At 33.1% G+C, this 22,680-nt stretch overlaps 1 protein-coding gene, 2 long non-coding RNA genes and 1 pseudogene across 3 annotated transcripts; all 4 read right to left on the bottom strand.

The window, feature by feature from the left end:
• Positions 1-7,529: 7,529 nt before the first annotated feature.
• Positions 7,530-8,135, bottom strand: LOC128194706 (uncharacterized). Its single transcript, XR_008246034.1, has 3 exons — positions 8,034-8,135; positions 7,806-7,957; positions 7,530-7,606 (listed from the first exon to the last, which is right to left on the bottom strand). It is a non-coding gene; the product is annotated as an uncharacterized LOC128194706 (long non-coding RNA).
• A 3,171-nt stretch (positions 8,136-11,306) lies between these two features.
• LOC108332974 (nodulin-30-like) lies at positions 11,307-12,635 on the bottom strand. Its single transcript, XM_052870882.1, has 3 exons — positions 11,951-12,635; positions 11,717-11,794; positions 11,307-11,559 (listed from the first exon to the last, which is right to left on the bottom strand). Exons 1-3 carry the CDS (start codon positions 12,576-12,578, stop codon positions 11,546-11,548), a joined length of 720 nt encoding a protein of 239 aa, XP_052726842.1. The 5' UTR covers positions 12,579-12,635; the 3' UTR covers positions 11,307-11,545.
• Positions 12,636-14,407: 1,772 nt separating this feature from the next.
• On the bottom strand, positions 14,408-15,630 carry LOC108332975 (nodulin-30-like; annotated as a pseudogene).
• Positions 15,631-20,209: 4,579 nt separating this feature from the next.
• On the bottom strand, positions 20,210-20,955 carry LOC128194775 (uncharacterized). Its single transcript, XR_008246135.1, has 2 exons — positions 20,553-20,955; positions 20,210-20,407 (listed from the first exon to the last, which is right to left on the bottom strand). It is a non-coding gene; the product is annotated as an uncharacterized LOC128194775 (long non-coding RNA).
• Positions 20,956-22,680: the final 1,725 nt, after the last annotated feature.

Genomic DNA, 22,680 nt, shown 5'->3' with positions numbered 1-22,680 from the left:
GATAGTAGGGTCCCTGTAATGTAAGAAATTGGCTCAACCCTTGAAATAGAAGATTGTCAACACCCAATTTCGTCCGGATTGACTAATAAATTTATTTTATCATGAGTGTCAAATAAAAAAAACAAAAAAAAGAGAGTTAAAAAAAAATAAAATTAATTAATAAATAATAAAAATAGAAAAAATAAAAAAATAAAAAAAAGAAAAAACGTTCGTCCTCACCTTTATGTGACCGTTCGTCCTCGCCCTTATGCGACCGTTCGTCCTTTTGCATTGTTCAACCGTTCGGCATTTCGTTTCTTTAGGACGTTCGTCCTCACCTTCAACCGTTCGGTTATAATGTTTTGATGAACGTTCGATCTCCATAATATTTGTGTTCAGCGAGCGTTCGGTTTCGAGCGCTCGTCATATGCCTAGTGCGAACGTTCGTCCTCGCCTTTATGTGACCGTTCGTCCTCGCCCTTATGCGACCGTTCGTCCTTTTCACTGTTCGACTGTTCGACATTTCGGTTCTTTAGGACGTTCGTCCTCATCTTCAACCGTTCGGTCATAAAGTTTTGATGAACGTTCGGTCTCCATAATATTTGTTTTCAGCGAGCGTTCGGTTTTGGGCGCTCGTCGTATGCCTAGAAGAGCGTTCGTCCTTGCTTTTTCGTAAGCGTTCGTCCTATGCACTGTTCAACCGTTCGGCTTTTCGTTTCCTTAGGACGTTCGTCGTCATCGCCAACCGTTCGGTCATAATGATTTGATGAACGTTCGGCCTCAATGATATATGTCTTCAGCGTTCGGTTTTGGACGTTCGGTCTTGTTTATTCTTAGTGAACGTTCGGTTTTTGATGTGTTAGTGAACGTTCGGTCTTCATTTGAACGTTCGCTTTTCTTTTGGACGTTCGGTCTCCTTCAGCGTTCGTACTTTTGGTGCTTATTTTCTTCCAGCGTTTGGTTTTGAACGCTCGTCCTTGTCCTTGTGCGACCGCTCGTCCATCATTTCCCCTTTCTACCGTTCGTCCAGCTCATTCCACTCTTCTCTCGCTCGTCCATCATTCTCCGTCTTCTACCGCTCGTTCAGGTCTGTGCCCTTTTCTGCCGTTCGTCCTCACTTCGTCTACCACTCGTCCAAACAGTATGAGGCGTTCGTTTTATTGTAATCATATTTTATTGTTTTTATTTGTTTTATTAAAAATTAAAAAAAGGGGCAATACGTCTCAATTATTCCCTAATTATTCCCACACCCACTATTGAGTTTGCACCAATGAAACCTGCCGACGGTGGTCTGAGTGCATTACACCAATATTCCCACCTTCAATAACTGAAAATGACCACCATTCCCAATCCTCCAATGAGAGCTGCCGACGCTCCTAATTCCCCAATCAAAGCTGTCGACAATGGCACCCCTTCTGCCAATTTAAGGAGCCCATCATCTTCACTGCAAAGGGGGGGCACAATCCAGGAACCACAGCCGTGGGGCACTGGCTCCCTCTGCTCCTCTCATCCGTAACACACTACTCTCCACCCCTCACCCGTAACCATTCCAACTGTACTTCCATTTCACCTGTGATCACCTCCAACAGCCTATCATCTTCATCTGACTCTCTCAACCTCTGCCCACAGACTTTCATCTCCACAATCATCATCCATATTCACCCAGTGCCACAACCGAGGCCTCTTACGACCATCATCACTCACACACGGCCAAACACCCACTGCCACAAGCCACGACCAACTTCACCATCTTCAACATCCTAACCGTATGGCCTTTACCTCCGACACTTGATCCTCAGCACTGAACACCTCTGAACCACACCCATGATCACCTCCAGCGGCCCAGGGACACTGACTCCCTCTGTTTCTTCATCCTGACCTCACGGCCCTTTTCATTTTCTCCCATCATCTCCAACACTTGATCTTCAAACCCAGATACCACAACCTTCACACTATCACCCATTTTCATCCTCCAACTTCAAGTTCAATTTTAAATTCATCTCTTCAACCTACAAATTGATATCCCTCACAATCATATGCACCCAACACACTAGTAATTTTCAATCCCAGCAAAGCAGCCAAACCAATCAATAAACAAAAAAATGGAAAAAGGGTAGTGAGGACGCCGGGGAAGAAGCGAGCTCCGGCGAGCAGCAACGGTGAAGCTGGGCCACACGCGAAAAGAGCCCCAGTCGCGGCCATCTTGATCCTGGTGACGAACGGCGGTGAGGGTGGATCCGGAGAGAGCACGCGAGAAAGGGAAAGAGCCCCAGTGATTGGTCTCGACGGTGGCTGGTTCGCGGTGGCGCGGTGGCCGTTTCGTCAAGACCAGCGATGACCCTGGCAGCAAAGAAGACGGTGGCGCGACGGCCTATGTGCGGGAGCCGGCGGACGGCGACAGTTGTCCCTGGCAACGCCGTGGCTTGTGGTGGCCGGAATCGTGGTCTGGGATTGACGGAGGAGTACTCTGGATCAGAGAGGGAAGGAAACCGTGTCAGATAGTTGGATTGGAGAAATGCTGAACTCCAAGTTCTCTTGAGCAAGAACGAAAAAGGCCTTAGGGCCTGCTCTCTGTCCAACTCTCAGAAAAAATAAAAAATATTAACAAAAAAATATAAAATGAAATAGAAACAAAACAAAAAAAGTATTTTCCTCCTTCACGCACCCCGTCATTTTCATTTTCATACCTCCATTTCATTTGGGCTTAAACTCACTCTTTCTAACAAAAATAAAAAAAGAAAGAAGAATTGGGCTCACGCATTTCAGGATACACCACCAGTTTCATCCTTTCACCCCTGAGAGATACAAAAGTTGGAAAGAGGGATTTTGGCCCAAACTAAGGGGGCTCCAATTTTACTCCGCACGCAACACTGGTTTTTATCTCTGTACCCCTATTTTTGTTGGTTGTTTTTGCTCTTATTTTCTTAGTTGGTTTTTATTGTCTGCAATTCCCCTTTGTATAGTTTCCCACCCTTTTGTTTTATTTATATCCATTGAACTTGTTTAATTCGATTTACATAAAAAATTACAAAATATAAAAATTAAAAAGAAAAATACAAAATTAAAAATTAAAAATTAAAAATTACAAAAATATGTTTTAAAGGTTTAGGCACATGTGTGATCGCACGCATCGTCCTTGTGCCAAAAAACCTTTTCTCTTTCTTCAAAAATGCCAAAAATATGTTTTAAAGGTTTAGGCACATGTGTGATCGCACGCATCGTCCTTGTGCCAAAAAACCTCTTCTCTTTCTTCAAAAAATGCCAAAAATATGTTTTAAAGGTTTAAGCACATGTGTGATCGCACGCATCGTCCTTGTGCTAAAAACCTTTTCTCTCTTTTAAATAAAATTACAAAAATATGTCTTAAAGGTTTAGGCACATGTGTGATCGCACACATCGTCCTTGTGCTAAAAACCTTTTCGTTCTCCTAAATAAAAAATACCAAAAACACATAAAAAATCTTCAAAAACTAAAAAAACATCACTTTTTCTCAAAAATACACACAATATCGCCTGCCAGAACTACGTGATCCTTGATTCTCCATAAAAAATGGAGATACGTAGGAGCAAGGCCAGTCCTTGTCAGGTTCACTTTCCCAAAAATCCAAATTTATCCAAAATCATTCTCAAACAAATCTCTCAAACTATTTTCAAACAAAATTTTCAAGCAGTTTCAAACGAACTACGGAACCCTGATTTCTCATTCTGAATGAGAATACGTAGGAGCAAGGTCAATCCTTGTCGGGCCCAAAAACCTAAAAAATATTGTTTGTTTCTTTCGAGTTTTATTTTAAGGGAAAATTAAACATTTTGAAAACCACACCATATTCGCATATTTAATTAAAGGTACTGCCTTAAGGCAGGCGTTGTAGGGTGTTAATACCTTCCCTACACGTAACCGACTCCCGAACCAAGAATCTGGTTCTAATAGACCATGCCTTATCATTTTATGGTTTTTCCGTAGTTTTCCAGAATAAACTATGGTGGCGACTCCAAATCTCTTTTTCAAAATCTTATCTTTTTTTGGATCGTCGTCCCGTCGCGATTTTTTCCGGTTGCGACAAAGATGTTGTTGGAAAAATAACCCAGAACCGGTAAATGAATCAAAATTCATTATCTTCGGAGGAACTATAGTCCTTGTACAGAAATCAGCTGCATAGTTTTCCATTTGATGACTGTGTGTGAAAAAATGACGCTGATCTAATTGCTCCTCTACAGATGGTCTTACAAGGGGTGCATCTTCTGCCTTAGTGAGAGTTTCTTTTCCCTTACGGCTTTTTCTTGGCCTTTTTGTTGATGATGAGGCCATCTGATAATTTCTTCAAGAAATCATTTCATTAAAATAAGAAGAAGGTACATGATAAGATATTACTTATATTTCATAATAACAATGCATAACAACACATAAGAACAAATGTCATACATCGTAACCATTAACAGAACTACAAAATGACATCCACCATACAAATATAATAATTCATAACTAAATTACCGATACAGAATTTCATTTAATACTAATAGAAGTAAGTGTGACATGAAGATTCCTAACAGTCACCGCCCGATATCATTTTCCATAATTTATTCCACCGCTTATGTGGTGGCAGTCCCATCAACCTCTTTGTACATGTGGGGTTTCCACATAAGAAATCATAACATTGGTCCAGCAAATTCTCGTCAGCAATGTTCATAGAAGTCAACATTTCATAAATGTCCGCCTCTGTATATGTGTAATTCGGGTTGCGCCGGAGTATTTTATTTCTATCTTCCATTGCTGACACTTGACGCACGACTGTATCAGAGATCACACCAAAATGAACATTTGATGAGCTAAGGACATTTGCGAAACCATCCAGGCTGGTGGTCAACTTATCAAACTGAGAATCAATAACATCGACCATAGGTGCCTTCCTTTTCGAGCCCCGTGAAGATGAAGTTCCACCGGATGGGACGGAAGGCACAGATTGAGTCTGGCCTGGACTATATTCATCGACAGATGGCGGAGGTGATGGTGGAGTTGGGTCTCTATACTCTGCCCACTGAGGCTGTTCTGGGATGTACTCAACATTTTGATTCAAGTCAACACTGACACGAGGACCAACCCGCTGTCGACGTGCCTGACGAGCAGTTCGAACACCACTCCCGGTAGCTCGGTCAGCTGCCCATAACTCCACCATCAAATCGTAATGTTTTATGCTAGTGACTCTCCACTTTGCCGCAGCTGGCCTCGACTGATTCAAAATAAGATAAAAAAAGTTCATATTAAGTATAATAAGGAATGGACAAAATGTTTGTATACTTTGATTATGAGTACCTGAATTAGGTCCATCCAAACTTCGTCCTCAACATGAAATGTCATACTAACCGGGTTCCACGCAAATCCACTCAATCCAGAAAACAAATCATGTACCTCACGCCATTTATCTTTCAAGACTTTCTGATGATTTTTAACATTATTTTTTGTAATGGCGACATACCCAGCGCTATGAAGATGATCAACTATATTACTATAGGCTTGGGATGTCCAACTTCCGTCAACCCTATTACCGATTCGTGATTCGTCAATCATACAGTGTAGAAGACGTGCATCCATGTCCTCTGTCCACTTCATGAACTCTCTAGTAGGAGCAGAGGACTGAATCGCGACTGCCTTACCTCTGTTCATTTTATACCTATTTCATGCACAAAATAGTTAGAAGTTAACATTAAACATTATTAATATAATGATCTTGTCATACACATAACACCAAATACTATTACAACACAATAAAATACAATAACTATGAGTTTTGATACTCTTGCCACATATGATCTGCTACAGAATCCCTGATACTACTACCAATCCTATGGTCCTCTTCTCTAACTTGAGATAATGAAACATTATGATCTTCCCTTTCATTCAACTCATTGTCAACTTCATCAAGTAACGAGTCATCATTATCAACACCACGAAGGAAGTTATGTAAGATACAACAAGCTAATATTATGTCTGTCATTGTCTGCAATTCATAGTGTGGTTCAGTGCCACTTGCAATGATAGGGAATCGTTTCTTCAACACACCAAAAGTTCTTTCTATAACATTTCTCAACGATGAATGTCGATGATTAAACAACTCGCGTGCATTTTGTGGTCCTCTACGTGTATATTCTTTAAGGTGATATCTGACGCCTCTATATGGAGTCAACACTGTGCTTTTCAACATAAATCCAGCATCACCTATGTAATATTTTCCTACAAATTTCCACATATACTCATGATTAGTCATTACTTCAGAAAACAGTGAACATCACAATGTACACACTGACCTTCAGGGATGACCAACAAATCATCTCGTTCAATAGCATTTTTTAAAATTCTTGAATCAGATGCAGTGCCTTCCCACCCAGCAAGAACGTATGTGAATTTCATGTCAAAATCACACGCCGCAAACACATTTTGAGTTGGCCAATCTTTTCTTCCTCGAAATCTCGGAGCATCACTTGTTGGAACGTTAACACGAACATGAGTACCGTCTATGGCCCCTAAACAATCCTAAACATAAAAATATCAAGTTATCATAACACTAAACTATTTCTTATCATCCATTTATGAAAGAACATCTACAAATATTTTTCATGAGTACCTTAAAGTAGGGGTAAAATCGATTATTGTTCAAGACATATGGATGAACCTCATTTCCTGAGGGTTGAATTAGAAATTCAGATTCCAAACTTAAGATAACATCCAATACATTGTGAAAGTGTCTGCTAACCGTCGAACCCGATCGATGAAAGAAAAATGCAACACTTCGATTCTTAACATTATGGCCAATTATATGAAGAAATTGAGCAACTTGTTGCTCAACTGTGGACCGAATCGCGTCCTTCACTAACCCAGTTGATCTTATGGTCTGACAAAGAGTAATAAATGCCTCTGGACCCATCCTTATAATGTCGCGACACCGATTAGTATGCACAAGATATGACATCAATTGCTCTCTTCGACGGTCTCTGTCTGGTAGGTAATTGCTTACACTACTCGAATCACTCGTGTACATATTCAAGATATGCAATGCGTGTGCAACAATGCATAACATTGTCAATGCACCCAATGAAGTGGTTATTTGTAATTGTTGACGTATCATTGCGATAATATTGAAGTCTACACCGACAACATCATCATCTATATCTTCACGATCCAAATATGATAAATCTATATTTTCTTCCATCTATATGTACTTAAACAAAATTACATACAATTAAAAAAATCATGCATTCATATGTTCATTACACATAATTCATTCATTCAAACATTCATATATCATATCTTAATATATACCAAAAATATTATACATCAACATGACTACAATAAATAAATATTATACATTAAATAAACATAATACATTGCAACAATACAAAAATATAAAAGGTATCTATATTAACATAATAACTTTTAAAAAAATACAAGTAAAATAACATGCAATCATATATTCATTACATTTCATTAGTTCGAACAGTGATTAAAAAATACCTCTTGAAGCCTTATGTTTGATGTAATGAAGATTGATTCAATACAATTAATATGATCCTCAAATGCTGATAATTTCTCCACCAATTTCACCACGTCAAATGATAAACTTCAAACTGTCATCCTAATAAACCAAACATTAACAACTTTATACATACATAAATTTAAAAATCATGAACATCATTGAATTCATGTACTGAACAAATCATATCTTATTTAACAATATTTATACATTCATATAATAATTAATAAATAACATTATATTTATTCAGTAAATAAACCACATTAATACTTTGATTAACACCACCTCATATGTATTATACCTATTCAAGAAAGTTGTGAAGCTTTTTAGAAAGGTTTCAAGGAACACTTCAGCCAAGATTGAATAGAGTAAGATCAGAAGATGATAGTACTTTCAAGTCTCAATATTGAAATACAATGAGTGGATAATCCAAATGCAACATCCAAATGCAACCTGTTAAATAAAGGACACCCATATCTTATATCAAATAATGGTTAAAATAAATTACAATATTTTGTCTGACATTTACCTTCAACACAGTCTATACCAGTAAATGTGATCAAATTCGTCGTTGGAAAATCATCACCACAACAAACTTGGACAACTTTTCTGTAATACTTCTGCACAGCTGGTGTTGTTGTGGCTAGGGAAACTGTCAAACAACAACCTTAAAATTCAGCAAACTTATTAATAAAATGGAATGGGTGTGTTTTGTATCAGTAACATTCTCTGTACCTTACCAAATCAAGCACCTCCGTAGCTTACCAATACCTCACCAAATGCTTCTTCAGCTTACATATACCTGCAACAGAAATAATTGGTTAAGCTTAAATTCAAAAAAATACCATATTCTTTAACTGCCTATTACTCTCGGCCTCGTGTTGTGCATCTACATCTCCCTCCTCCCCCTCTTCGGTGCGTATGAGTATGCCTCCATAGGTAGTGCTCGGACCCCACCTCCATGATGTGCGCCGTACTCGTCCACCCCATAGCCACCAACGCTGTCATGCAACAAGGTTAGGTCGCTGCAGATTTTCAACGATGCACCTATCCAAGTGCAAATAATACAGACACCAAATCCTGGCCAACCGGAGACGACGCCACAACAACGCTCTGACCACAGGCCTCAACCGGAAAACTGAGGTGATGTTGAACCTTTAACCGGTTACGGCAACTGTAACCGAATACACATCCATTTGCAAAACACCATTGAAGCTTTAACCGGTTACGGGATGTGTAACCGATTATGCTTGCTTCTAAATGAGTAACCGGTTACGGCACTTGTAACCGATTACGTCCGAGCCATGCATAGTCTACACACCCTCTTCTTCGAACAGTGAATATGGCTTCTTCCAAGTTATCTTCAACCACTGCTCCTTCCTTCATTTCTCATCTTCATCCGCTTCCTCATCATGAACAACAACCTTCTTCCTCCTCCAACTCTCTTCCTCTTCAACCACATGACACAGCTTTTTCCTGCAACAACCACAACAAAATCCAAAACAAACATTACCTATATCTACTCCACAGAACCTCCCTCTGAAGGCACTACTTCACCACACACACTTGCCAAAAGTTGCTTTCCAGTTCCGTATCTTCAAAGTTCGATGTCTCTCTATGTAAACACACACATCGCTTAATACACACCAAACTTATCCACCAACCACCTTCTTATTAATGGTGTGGATGGTGAAAGCATTGTAATATAATTCAAACATCTTTCCCACGATACTCTACTATGCAGTACATCGCAGTGAATGGTTCTGTCAAGTAGGGAATCTGGCCACTGCAAATGGGCTGCAAAAGCACTCTCAAAAGCAAAGAAACGCATGCCTGCACACTGGGTCATCACATGGACATCCACAATCCACTGTATTCGTCAAACTATACATAACTTCTTTCTCGTGAAGCAACAGTGATTGAGGAGATGATACTTTTGTTTATTTTATTATTTTTGGAATCGATTACTTATAAATGAGATTCGAATCCAGAAATAACCACGTTAATATTTTTGGAAAGATGTTTGCAACAACAGTATTCGTACTTCAAGGGGCATATAAGACTTTGTGCCCTGAATCTAGTGCCGTCAAAATGGGTTGAAACCCGTGAGCCAACCCGGCTCACCACGGGTTTGAGCCGGGTTGGGTTGGAAAAAAATGCAAATGTTTTTATGCGAGCCAATTTTGACCCGGCTCACTAAGAACCCGGCTCACACGGGTTGAACCCGTGGTGGGTCGGGTTGGCTCACCCACCCACCAATTTTTTTTAATTAAATTAAATTAATTATTCAAATCCTATTTTATTACTGAAATCAAATTAATTATTCAAAATGTACAACCTTTACTTAGCAATAGCCTTTCTCGTTGTTGTGTCTCCAAAAGTTTCCCTCTACAAATAAAACCCTAAGATTATAGATTGAATAATATTATAGATGGAGATAAAGAAGAAGATACTTCAAGAGAGCATAATACTGTGAATTTATCCATTCAGGATTCCAATTTAATAAATGAATAATATTATAGATTGGATAATTCAAGAATATATCATTTGTTTTATCTTGTTTTTAGACCTATCTACAAGCCTGACAGTTTTATCTTGTGTTATATATTTTTGTTAACAACTATATGTAATTTCTTGGTCAAATGATTGTGTATGTCTCATTAAACTAAATTGGCAAAATTTTATGCTTGATAGCTTAGAATATATATAACAATATATTTCTTTTGTTTCATTTTTTTTATATCAATTGGTCAAATTATTATTGTTTCAATTTGATCGATAAAAGTAATATGTTATAAGAATCTGAGAAGAAAAGGGTGAAAAAAAGTTAATTAAGTGAGCCAATGAGCCAACCCGTTTAACCCACCAATCCGTGGTAGGTTGGGTCGGGTTCAAATTTTTTTGGCTCGCTAATAAATGAGCCAGGTTGGGTTAGCTTACTAAGTGACCAACCCGTGGTGGGTCGGGTCGAGTCGGGGCGGGTTACCCGTTTTGACAGCTCTACCTGAATCACCGCAAATCGTCGCACTTTTGGAAGATGAAATGCACAGTGATTTTTCGGAAATCCTTCCTAATCCGTCGTCGCAAATCGCCACAAATAATGCCATGAGAACACCCTTATTTTCAAAGGAACACACCAGGGATAATTTTTAGAACACATGCTTATCTCGCTGTCTTTCAAATCTCGCCCTCTTTCTCTTTCTCTCCTCCTGGACGCCCGAACCGTTCCGTCTCCCACCGGCGTCCACCGCTGTTCGCTGGAGAATCCGCGAGGAAGCCACCCGATCTCAGATTCTCACAGTCTTCACAATGCACCACCTCCTCCGTGTGGCGATGCTGCCGGGTGCGTTTATGATTTTCATTTTTTCTGATTTTTGATTATTTCGATTATTGAATTTATTGCCTTAGAAAAGGCTTTTTTGCTATGGTGATACATCTAGTCTCGTTCTGTTGCTGATTGTGAAAGAATTCACAGTTTAAGTTGACCCAGGAAGGGGAGTCTTGGTAATCAAATATATCTGATAAAATTAAGCTAAATTCAATTTCCAGAAAATCTATATTAATAGATAAATTAAATTAAAGTTCCAGAAAATCTATAGTAATAATATACTAATAATGAGAGCGAGGATGTTGTGAAAGTGACTATTAAAAATTCATTGAACTTGTGTTACAACCCTCGCTCGTTAAGTTGTGATTTTTAAAAATGAAAGTAATACCTATTCTATAATACATTTTGAATCATTGGATAGAAAGAATAGAGTTACGTTTCCACATACAAGTTTATTCAACACTTGATACAAAATAGTAGGAACGTCATTATGATATATCATAGCATTCTTCAATGATTTTATTACAGATGGCCTGCAGTGATATAGCTAATTAGAACACTAACACTGAAGGTACAACAGATCCTTCCCCATAAAGCAACGAGTAGAAACAATGTTTGCAAAGAGATGAAGAGATTATTCCTTACATATATAGGATAATCTATAATGCATTGCAATTATTGCTGTATTAGTATAAAATGCAACGCAAGTACATTTATCTCTCCTGATCTGCACCAACCACATGCTGTTAATTAATCAAGCTTCTAATATAAAAATAAGTTTGTTAACAGAATGCACAAATATTAATTATATTCGTTAAATCGTATACGATTTTCTTGAAAAATAGAGTATACGAGAGTACAGAAGGTGAAAGAAGAAGTCATACCAGGAGGCTCAACTTGATCAACTTGATCAGGTGTAATTTGATTAGGCGTAATTTGATCAGGCTCAACTTCAGTAGGAACTGCAGCAACCACATGTTGTTAATTAATTAAACTTGTAATATAAAATGAGTTTATTAGAATGCACAAATATTAATTCTATTCCTCAAATCCTATATGATTTTCTTAAAAAATAGAGTTTAAGAGAATAAAGAAATAAGTTACAGAAGAAGTCATACAAGGTGGTGGTAGTGGTTTTGGTGGTGGTGGTGGTGGTGGTGGTGGTGGTGGAAATGGCCACCATAGAGTAGGATACACACACTGATTCAAAGATGGTACAAGACAAGCTGATAAAGCTGATGAATCAACATTATAATCAGTCAAACAATTTTGTGCAGTGGATTGAGAGCATGTTCTCAAGACGGCTTGAAATTTTACAGTCTGAATGAGCTCTGTCAAATATTGAATTGACTGTTTAGGTTTATAGGAAGAAGTTGTTTGATAAAGTGAGGCCTTGTGATCTACCAAGCATGCTTCCATGGAATCAAAAAGGCATTGAGACAACCCTAATTGGCCATTGATTCCACCTCCTTTTTGCATTGGATCATTTCCACTGCATGTTTCAGCAACATGTGAGCTGCAATGTGTCACAAACCTCTTGAACCTGGGAGACTCGTATGCTTGAGTTTGTCCACTAAGTATTTGATCAAAGGCCAAGCTGATACCAACGTATTTAGCTACATTAGTGCTTTCATCGGTTGCAGCATCTGCTATAGGATTGATGGCTTTACCAGCACCAGCATCTTCTGCAACCACTACACTTATGAACAATAATGCAGTGATTAGTATGGTTCTCATTCTCTCCATTATTTGGTTTTCGTTATGATAAACCAATTTACATTTGATTGGTGTTTAAGGGTATGAATATTACAATAAATATACATAGAAGAATATAGAAACTATATTCATGTTTATCATAAAAAAAATTATAATGACCTTTCATCTTTATTACCAACCTGACCCATTTGCTTTACAAGAGTTAAAAGTATATAAAATAAAACTGAATTACATGAAATAATAGATTGTATTACATCATTGAATTGGCTGATATTGCAATATTTATTTTATTCTAAGTTATTTTGTCTTTTTTAAAGATGCAAATCTTACTTTGATGGGTGGAGTAAAATTATTAATACATGGAAATCACATTGATTATACGTGGGTGTAAAAATTAAACTTAAAGTATTTCTTGACATGATATGAAAGTCGGATTAGGAATGGGTATAGCAACTTCTTTCTTTTTTTTCTCTTTTTGAATTTTGTTGATGTTGGTTCTATTGGTTACTTATGATTCCAAATCGATACTAGTTGTTCATCTTCAGCTCTTATTGTTATAACGTTGCTAAATATAGTTATGTTGTATTGAGAATTGCTTGTATTGCCCATCGTACATTTACTTCTCTTTATGATTATTTTTAAACAAAATAAAATTTTATTTAGAAAAACATATATTATTGAAGATTAAAATTCATCAGTGAAATTTTTGTCTGTAAAGACTTTTTCTTTACGGATTTCTGACAGATAAAAAACTATTAATAATAATATAATTAGTAATATTTATTGATAAAATTTTATATTTGTCGATAATTATTGATCAAAAAATTTATCGATAATTATAAAAAAATTGGTCAAGAATTACTGAAAAAAATTCGTTGATAATTATAAGTCAAAAATTTGTAGAAGATTGCAAATCCAGGATCTTTTGTTGCTCCTTTGTTATTTCGAAGCAGCTCCTTGTGGGTTTCGTAGCAAAGACATTCTCCCTTTGTTTCTTTTTCCATTGGCAGATGCAGTTTTTGTTTATACATCCATATCTTTTCATTTTGTTATATTGGAGCTATGGTGGAGACACTTAGACTTTCTTTTGCTACTATGTTTTGGCGTTGGGTGATTAAAAAAGGAATGAAGTTTGGATCTATTTTAGGTGGAGAAGCTTTGATCAAGTACTTTCTATATCTTCGATATTTGGGTGATAAGATTAACCAATGATTTTTTTTTTGACGTAAATGAAATATAAATAATTGACAATTTATCAACAAATTAATTAATACATAAAACAAATTATTGACTATTGTTTTGTCAATGAATTAATTAGTACATAAAACATAAATTATTGACGAATTATTTTGATGAATTTTTTGTTGGTAAATTAAACACGTGTTACCAAAAGAATAATAAAATTTGTCGGTACGATTTATCTATAATTAAAATTTATAAACAAATTTATTTTCTTTGACAATTTTATGAATTTTTACTGTGATTTAAAATAATATGCTGTATTAAATTGATAAAAATTGCTTCTAAAATATATTCCTTGAAAATTAAAAAGAATTACGAAAAGGGTCTATGTAAATGATAATGTTCTAAAGGTTAGAGAAGAAAATGATGAAGACATCAATTTTTTTTTTTCTAGAAATATAGTTACTGTATGAATATATTCGTCAACATCAATTCTTGAATGATGTTCTTACACATAGAATACTGAAGGTACAACAGATCCTTCACCATAAAGCAACGAGTAGGAACAATGTTTGCTGAGAGATGAAGAGATTATTCATTATATATATAGAATAATCTATAATGCATTGCAATTGTTAATTAATTAAGCTTCTAATATAAAAATAAGTTTGTTAACATAATGCACAAATATTAGTTGTGTTCCTTAAATCATATATGATTTTCTTAAAAAATAAACTTTAAGAGAATAAAGAAGTAACTGATAGAAGAAGTCATACATGGTATCGGTGGTGATGGTTGTGGTGGTTGCATAGGATACAAACCGATTCAAAGATGGTAGAACACAAGCTGATAAAGCAGATGCATCAACATTAGAACCAGTCAAACAACTTTGTGCAGTGACACGGGAGCAGGTTCTCAACACGGTTATAAACTTTACAGTCTCAATGAGCACTGCCAAATATTGAACCGACTGTTTAGGTTTAATGGAAGAAGTTGTTTGATAAAGTGGGGCCTTGTGGTCTACCAAGCATGCTTCCATGGAATCAAAAAGGCATTGAGATAACCCAAATTGGCCACCGATTCCACCACCGCCATGATGCATTGGACTATTTCCACTGCATGTTTCAGCAACATGTAAGCCGCAATGTGTCGCAAACCTCATGAACCTCGGATTCTCGTACGCTTGAGTTTGTCCATTAAGTATTTGATCAATGGCCAAGCTCAGATTACTGGTTTCATCAGTTCCAGCCTCTTCTGCAGCATCACTTGTTGCAGCATCTGTAGGATTAATGATGTACTATATCCGGTGACTGATCGACTAAAAAAAAATCCAAGACCAAAACAAACAACCGACTGGACAAACACTAATCAGGAAAGGTAAATATCATTAATAACCAATTAATACGTTTAATGACCATATTAAATGTAAATATACGCTATTTATGAGTGATTGACAAGTCATATTGTAGAAGAATATGATATTAATGGACGGTTAGCAGGTATTAACAAGTATTGTTGGATTTATTGCCTGATCAAATATGGATTAAGGAGCTTGATTGCTATAAGTCCTATCAATATAAGGCTAAACGCCCGGATAAAGAGACCTTGCTCCATGATAATAAAATATAGACCATTTGATAAAACCGCTCATAACTTAAGCGTCATAGTGCTTTTTGCAGATATCTCTTCCTTTCTAAAGTGACAACCAATCAATCAATCTAAACTACATACAAGCGAAATACACAAGTTGAAAGTTAGTGTCTCTCTGCACATCGAAACAAATGGCTTTAGCAGTACCAGCATCTTCTGCAACCACCACACTTACGAACAATAATACAGTGATTAGTATGACTCTCATTCTCTCCATGATTACGTTTTCGTTATCATAAACCAATTTACATTTTATTGGTGTTTAAGTGCATGAATTTTACAATATAGAAAATTATAATGACCTTTCATCTTTATTACACAACCTGACCCATTTGCTTTACAAGAGTTGAAAGTATATAAAATAAAACTTAATCACATAAAATAATAGATTGTATTCCATCAATGAATTGGCTCATACCGCAATATTCATATTTATTTCTTCTATTTTTATATGGAATTTCATATATATAAGTTATTTAGTCTTTTTAAAAAAGGCAATTCTTACCTTTGATGGGTTGAGTGAAATAATTAATACATGTGTTGGTGTTATGTTATTATGCAGAGAAGCAGAGGATTGAGAAACTGAGGTATTTTTTTCATTAAAGATGAATGAATACAATCAGTGTATATAAATTAAAAACGATAAATAAAACTAATTGTCAAAGACACAGTTATAAAATTCAGATTAATATCTACAGTTTGGAAGTCCCGTGGATGCAAACTTTATATGAAAGTCGAATTATAATTTTTTCTAAACAAAAATAAAAATTGGTGCTTGTTTTAAAGTTTACTTGTTGACAACATGATAAGAAGAAAAATAATTATACTGAGGTCGAACTTTCAGCCCTAGGAACGTATGGAAACCTCTCTCCTTTTTTCTATTTTTTAATTTTACTAATGTTGGTTCTATTGGTTATTTATCTATTCCAAATCGATACTCTTTGTTCTTTTCACGTGTTGCTATATAGGTGTTTTTATTATAACGTTGTTAAATATAGTTCTGTTATGATTTTTTATCAATGAATTTTTTATAAACTAAAATTCATCGTAGTAGGTAATATTTGTCAATGGAATTTTATATTTGTATGTAATTAATAACAGAAAAATTTGTAAGTAATTATAGAAAAAATTTCTTTAATAATTACAAGAAAAATTTGTTAGTAATTACAATAAAAAATTCGTTAGTAAATATTTTGATTTGATTAAATTTTTTTCTTTTTCTTTTTAGGTATTTATTTTCTGTCCATTGATAATTGTGAAAAATACTTATTTTCACACTTAATAACTAGCTTAAAGTTGTAATTATTCATGAATTAATATGTTTTATCCATTGTAATAGTGAGTAGAAAAGTTGTATAGTCAATTGTTCAATAACTTATACGTCATTTAGAGTATTGTCATCTGTTTCTCGCTAAGCTAATCAATAATGCACTTAGTTACAAGGGATATTATTTGCTCAGCGTACTAACAGAACTCACTAAGCAAATTAAGGTCAGTTAAAGGATTTGCAGTTGATTTTTCGCTCAACGCATGCATAGTTGTGCACTGAGCGAATTAATTAAATCTATATTGGCTTTTAAGTTCGAGCAAAAAAGAAAGGAACTTCTGACAGAGCAAAGAAACAAAAAACATTAGAGGATTTCAAGAGACTACTTCAAGACATCAAGACACCGTTGTATGTAAGGAATTGCTAAAATGTGTACGTTCAATATGATTAGGAGTAACTAAACTTTTCTTTCATTGGAATTGAATGTAATGACTTCTCATTGATGTAATCTTCTTGTTCAATATATTTTTGTGTTCATATATTTTTCTTGATTTACTTGTTATGATACAGAAGTATGATGCAATTTATATATTCAAGAGAGTAGCTAAATTTTTCTTTCATTGGAATTGAATGTAATGACTTCCCATTGATGTTCCTGTTCAATATATTTTTGTGTTCATATGTTTTTCTTGATTTACTTGTCATTATACGAAAGTATGATGTAATTTATATATTCACGAGTACTGAGAAATAACTTTGAATATAAATGTAAGAAAAGTAACCAGAAGGAATGATGCTAGGAATAGTTTCAATTCTTCTGGTCATTTATAAACATCAGATTTTAATGCAAAGGATATGTTGGATTATTTAAGGAATTAATAATTTAACATATATCTTTAGAACTTGTTTTAAGAAATTAAACCAAGATACAATGATGTTAATGTTTGAATGCAGAATATATTCTTCGGAAAGTTACTGTAATGTTAGTCATGAACTCAATGAACTCAATTTCAACGTTGCTTTAAAACTTTCAATAGTAAATGTTAATATCTTATTTGATTTCATTTTATTTAATTTACATAAATCACATTACCATCTTTACTAAATTGATTTTAGAAAATAATTTTAATTAGATAACGTAACTCAATTTCTCTGCTGCACATCTTCTGTAGGATTAATGGCTTTAGCAGCACCAGCATCTTCTGCAACCACACTACACTTATGAACAAGATTACAGTGATTGGTATGACTCTCATTTTCTCCATGGTTAGGTTTTCGTTATGATAAACCAATTTACATTTGGTTGGTGGTAGGTGCATGAATTAATTTTACAATATATATTCAGGTTTATCATAAAAAAATTATAATGACCTTTCATCTTTATTGCACAGCCTGACACATTTGCTTTAGAAGGGTTGAAAGTATATAATAAAACTTAATCATATAAAATAATAGATTGTATTCTATCATTGAATTGGCTCATATTGCAATATTCATGTTTATTTCTTCTATTTTCTTATGAAAATTCATTATATATATATATATATATATATATTAAAATTTGAGCTGCATAAGTTATTTTGTCTTTTTTAAAGAGGCAATTGTTTACTTTGATGAGTTGAGTAAAATAATTAATACATGTGTTATTGATTATATACGAGTGTAAATTTTATTTTATAAATTAATTTTGTTAAATTAAGTTAAATTTAAAGTATATATTTTAGTATGACATGAGATTTGGATTATAATCTTTTGTAACAAAAATTGATGCATGTTTTGAAGTTCGCTTGTTGAAATTATCAGTGAGGTTGAACTTTGAGCCCTAGGAATGGGTATAAAAACCTCTCTTTTTTTTTTCCTATTTTTGAATTTTGCTAATATTGTTCTATTAGTTACTTATCAATTCTAGATGGATACCTCTTGTTTATTTTCAGGTGTTCTATTAAAGTTGCTATAGGTGTTATTATTATAACGTTGTTAAATATAACAGTGACCTACATTTTTTACTACTAAATAGAATGTTCATACAGATCTCGTTAGTATAGACTCTCATCATGACTATAATTTCATTAAAAAGTGTGGCTTTTAAGTATAACTCAACCCCTTTCAACAGTTTTATTTGACACATTTATTTCTCTTCATTCTGTTTTTTAGTAAATTAAATGTGTTATTGACAAAAAAAATTCATCCATAATAAATTTCGTTAATTAAATTCTTTAATTTTAAAATTTTAAATATCGATAAAATTCATCAATAATTCAAATTTAAGAATATATTTATTTTTGTCTATAATTTTATAAAATTTTATTGTGATTTAAAAAGATACTGTATTAAATTGATAAAATATGCTTCTAATATATTTGCGTGTAAAATGAAAAAGAATTATGAAAAGGGTCTGTGTAAATAATAATGTTATAAAGGTTAGAGAAGAAAATGACAAAATACATTTTTTATTTATTTTTAGAAATGTAGTTATAATGTATGAATATACTCGTGCACATTTTATATAACAATTTTTACGAGTTTTATTTTGTACGGAGATTGTTTCATCGGTTAAAGTAAACGTTAGCTTAAAAGTTTTATTTACTTACCGCATTGAATAATTTAATGATTTAATATAATATAAAATATGAAATTGTTTAATTAAAAAAATATGATATTTATACGTAAGAGTCAAGCGAAAATAGTTATGTGAAACGTAATTAAAAACTGTCGTTGTTTTATATTTTTTAATTTTTTATTATTCTATTAAATGCATTCATAATTGTAGAAATAAAGTATGTTTTACAAAAGCATATTGGTCGATTAGTCGTTTATTATTTTTCTTGAAAAAAACTTAATTAATTAATTTGAATAAAATCACTCCCGTTAGTTGAAAATAAAAGTTGGGGTGGCAGGTTTTGAGGGAGAAGCTCTCGTTTCTCTTCTTTTTTTAAATTACATATTTAAACAATTTTCTTTCAATAATAGTCTTTTTATTAATAGAGTAAAATTGATTTCAAGTTTGCTGAGTAATATCTTTATTGTTTTTCATTATATATCTAAGATATTTTCTGTTTTGGAATATTTTGTCATATTATTTCTTTAAAAATATCTTAATAAAGAAGAAAAGAAAATATTTAAACTATTTTATACCTTAATTTCTACACTTAAGGCATTCTAAACTTTCACTCAGAGACTATTGAATATGTTAAAAACAGTATTAAATGTTATGATCTATAACTTTTTTTACATTACGGTAGGTTAATTTTTCTTTTTTCTATTTATAAGAATTTTAATTTTGTTAAAAATCACACATCAAATAGAAAGAAAGTTAATCTAAACCGGCCAAATTTAATCTGAGTTCCATAATGTTTGTGAAAAACCTTAATTTTCTTGTATTTATAGTTTATAGAAAAATTTAAATGAGTTTCTTTACTTGTTTTTACGACATTATAGTTCTACAATGACTATTAAAAAAATCATTCAACTTGTGTTACAACCATCCTCGTTAAGTTGTGAGTTTTTAAAACTGAAAAATGATAGTAATTAATAACTTTTTTTTATAACACATTTTGAATGATTAGAGAGAAAAAATAGAGTTAAATTTTTTAGTAACATCCACATACAATAGTTTATTCAATGTTTGCAGATACAAGAGATTATTCATTACATATATAGGATAATTTATAACGCATTGCAATTATTGTTCTATTATATTATAATATGCAAGGCAGTACTTCTCCTGTATCATATATTTATCTCCGAAGATGTAGTCCATCTGCACCAACCACATGTTGTTAATTAATTAAACTTCTAATATAAAAATAATTTGTTAACAAAATGTACAAATATTAATTATATTCCTTAAATAATATATAATTTTTTTAAAATATAGACTTTAAAAGAATAAAGAAGTGATATACATATCCTCGGCGGCGGTGACTCTTGATCAGACGTAATTTGCGTAGTGTCTGCACCAACCACATGTCACAAGCCTCATGAACTTCGGATTCTCGTACGCTTGAGTTTGTCCATTAAGTATTTGTTCAATGGCCAAGCTCATACCAACGTCCTTAGCAAGATTAGTGCTTGCATCGGTTGCAGCATCTTCTATAGGATTGATGGCTTTACCACCACCAGAATGTTCTGCAACCACCACGCTTATGAACAATAATGCAGTGATTAGTATGACTCTCATTCTCTCCATGATTAGGTTTTCGTTATGATAAACCAATTTACGTTTCGTTGGGGCTTAGGTGCATGAAGTTTACAATATATATACGTAGAAGAATATAGAAACTATATTCTTGTTTATTATAAAAAATTATAATGACCTTTCATCTTTATTACACAACCTGACTCATTTGCTTCACAAGAGTTAACAATATATATATCTATCTATCTCCAGCAATAAAATAGAATTTAATTACATAACTTAATTAACATAATTATGTATTTAATCCATGCACTATAACTGATACTGCAATATTCGTATTTATTTCTATTATTTTTTTAAAGAATTTCCTTATATATGTATGTGTATACTTCTGCATATATACTAAAAATTTCTGCAATATTCTAATTTTAAAGAGGCATATACTTTGATGCGTACATATGGGGGTTGAGTTATTGATACATGATAAGAAGAAAAATAGTTAAGTGATTGTTATTTTTCATTGTATTGAATAAATTATCAAGAATTTGTGATAAAAGAGTAATATTTAGATAATAATATTTTGCCACCCTTTCGTGTATTGGATATAACAAAAACTTGCATCAAATAATTAATGTTGTATTTGGAAAAATTGGGTTTCACAAAAAGGTCGATCCTTCATTAAAATTAAGAGTCAGTTCATTAACTATTATATGACGTCACCGTTATAACTAAAATTGATTTTTTTGAACGACAATTATATATAAAAAAAGAAACACTATATATATATATATTGAAAATATATAATTATATTAATTAATGTATTATTATAAGACTGTTTTTTAATAAATATAACCAATAGATAATATCTCTAGAGCATTGGTTATTTATATTTAAAACGGAACTCATATAATTCATCTAGTTAAATTTATTTAGTTGGGTAAAATTTTGTTACAGTGAAGAATAAATTAATATTAAATGGCAAATTGTATATTATATTTTTCAGGACTCTTTTTAAAATATAAATTTATTTAAAAGTTTAAATTCTTCTTTAATTAATTACGTACTAATTTAGATATCGATTTATTTTGTAGTAAAAAACTTGATAGTTAATATTAAAGATCAGTTTAAATACTAATTTTTAAATCAATTATATTTTTTTATTGAAAGTTATTTTAAATATTAATTGTTTTTAGTTTATAGATTGATATTTAAATTAATTATTTTGAGTTTTAAAATTGGTTTTTATGTAAGGATTTCTTCTAATATTTCATACATGATTTAAGGTGTTTTCTTTCACTGAAATAAATGAATTGATATTATTCTATAAAATCTTTTAATTGCAATAAATAATTTCTTAGACAGTAAACATGTTATTTTATGTTGCGGATAAGATTGGTGGATGAGAATGATATATATTTTGTAACGTGTGTAGGGAGAGAGAATAGTAGTAACAAATACCAAATCATTTTGAAACACCGTTCTTTCTACTTTAACGTAGGTTAAGTTTTCTTTTTTCTATTCATAAAAAAACTTAATTTTAAAAATTAAGAAAAACCATGTTTAAACTTAAATTGAAAAATACTTTTACAAGCGCGAGTGATGCTAACAAAATTTAATCTTGAGTTCCATATTGTTTGTGAAAAACCTTGATGTTCTTGTATTTTATAGTTTATAAAAAAGTTTAAATGAGTTTCTGTTCAACAGTGATTATTCATTGAAGTTGTTAGAACTATTTGAGTTTTTAAAACTGAAAATAAGTAATAATTAGTATACTAAGTCTAATTCAATCTTAAAAAATTAACTTATAAAAAAAATTATATATTTCTATATTTTAAATTGATCTTATCTTTAATCGATCTACAATTTTCAACACACTTCCTCACGTTGAGATATAA

The sequence above is a fragment of the Vigna angularis genome, chromosome 11 (genome assembly GCF_016808095.1).
Source record: "Vigna angularis cultivar LongXiaoDou No.4 chromosome 11, ASM1680809v1, whole genome shotgun sequence".
Taxonomy (NCBI): domain Eukaryota; kingdom Viridiplantae; phylum Streptophyta; class Magnoliopsida; order Fabales; family Fabaceae; genus Vigna; species Vigna angularis.
The sequence above is the reverse complement of the archived record's forward strand: the minus strand, read 5'-3'. Positions and strand labels throughout refer to the sequence as shown.

Coding starts and splice junctions, on each gene's coding strand:
- LOC108332974 (XM_052870882.1), bottom strand. CDS start 12,578: ATGGAGAGAATGAGAACCATACTAATCACTGCATTATTGTTCATAAGT. Junction 11,795..11,950: donor AAAACCACTACCACCACCTT/GTATGACTTCTT, acceptor TGGTTGCTGCAG/TTCCTACTGAAGTTGAGCCT.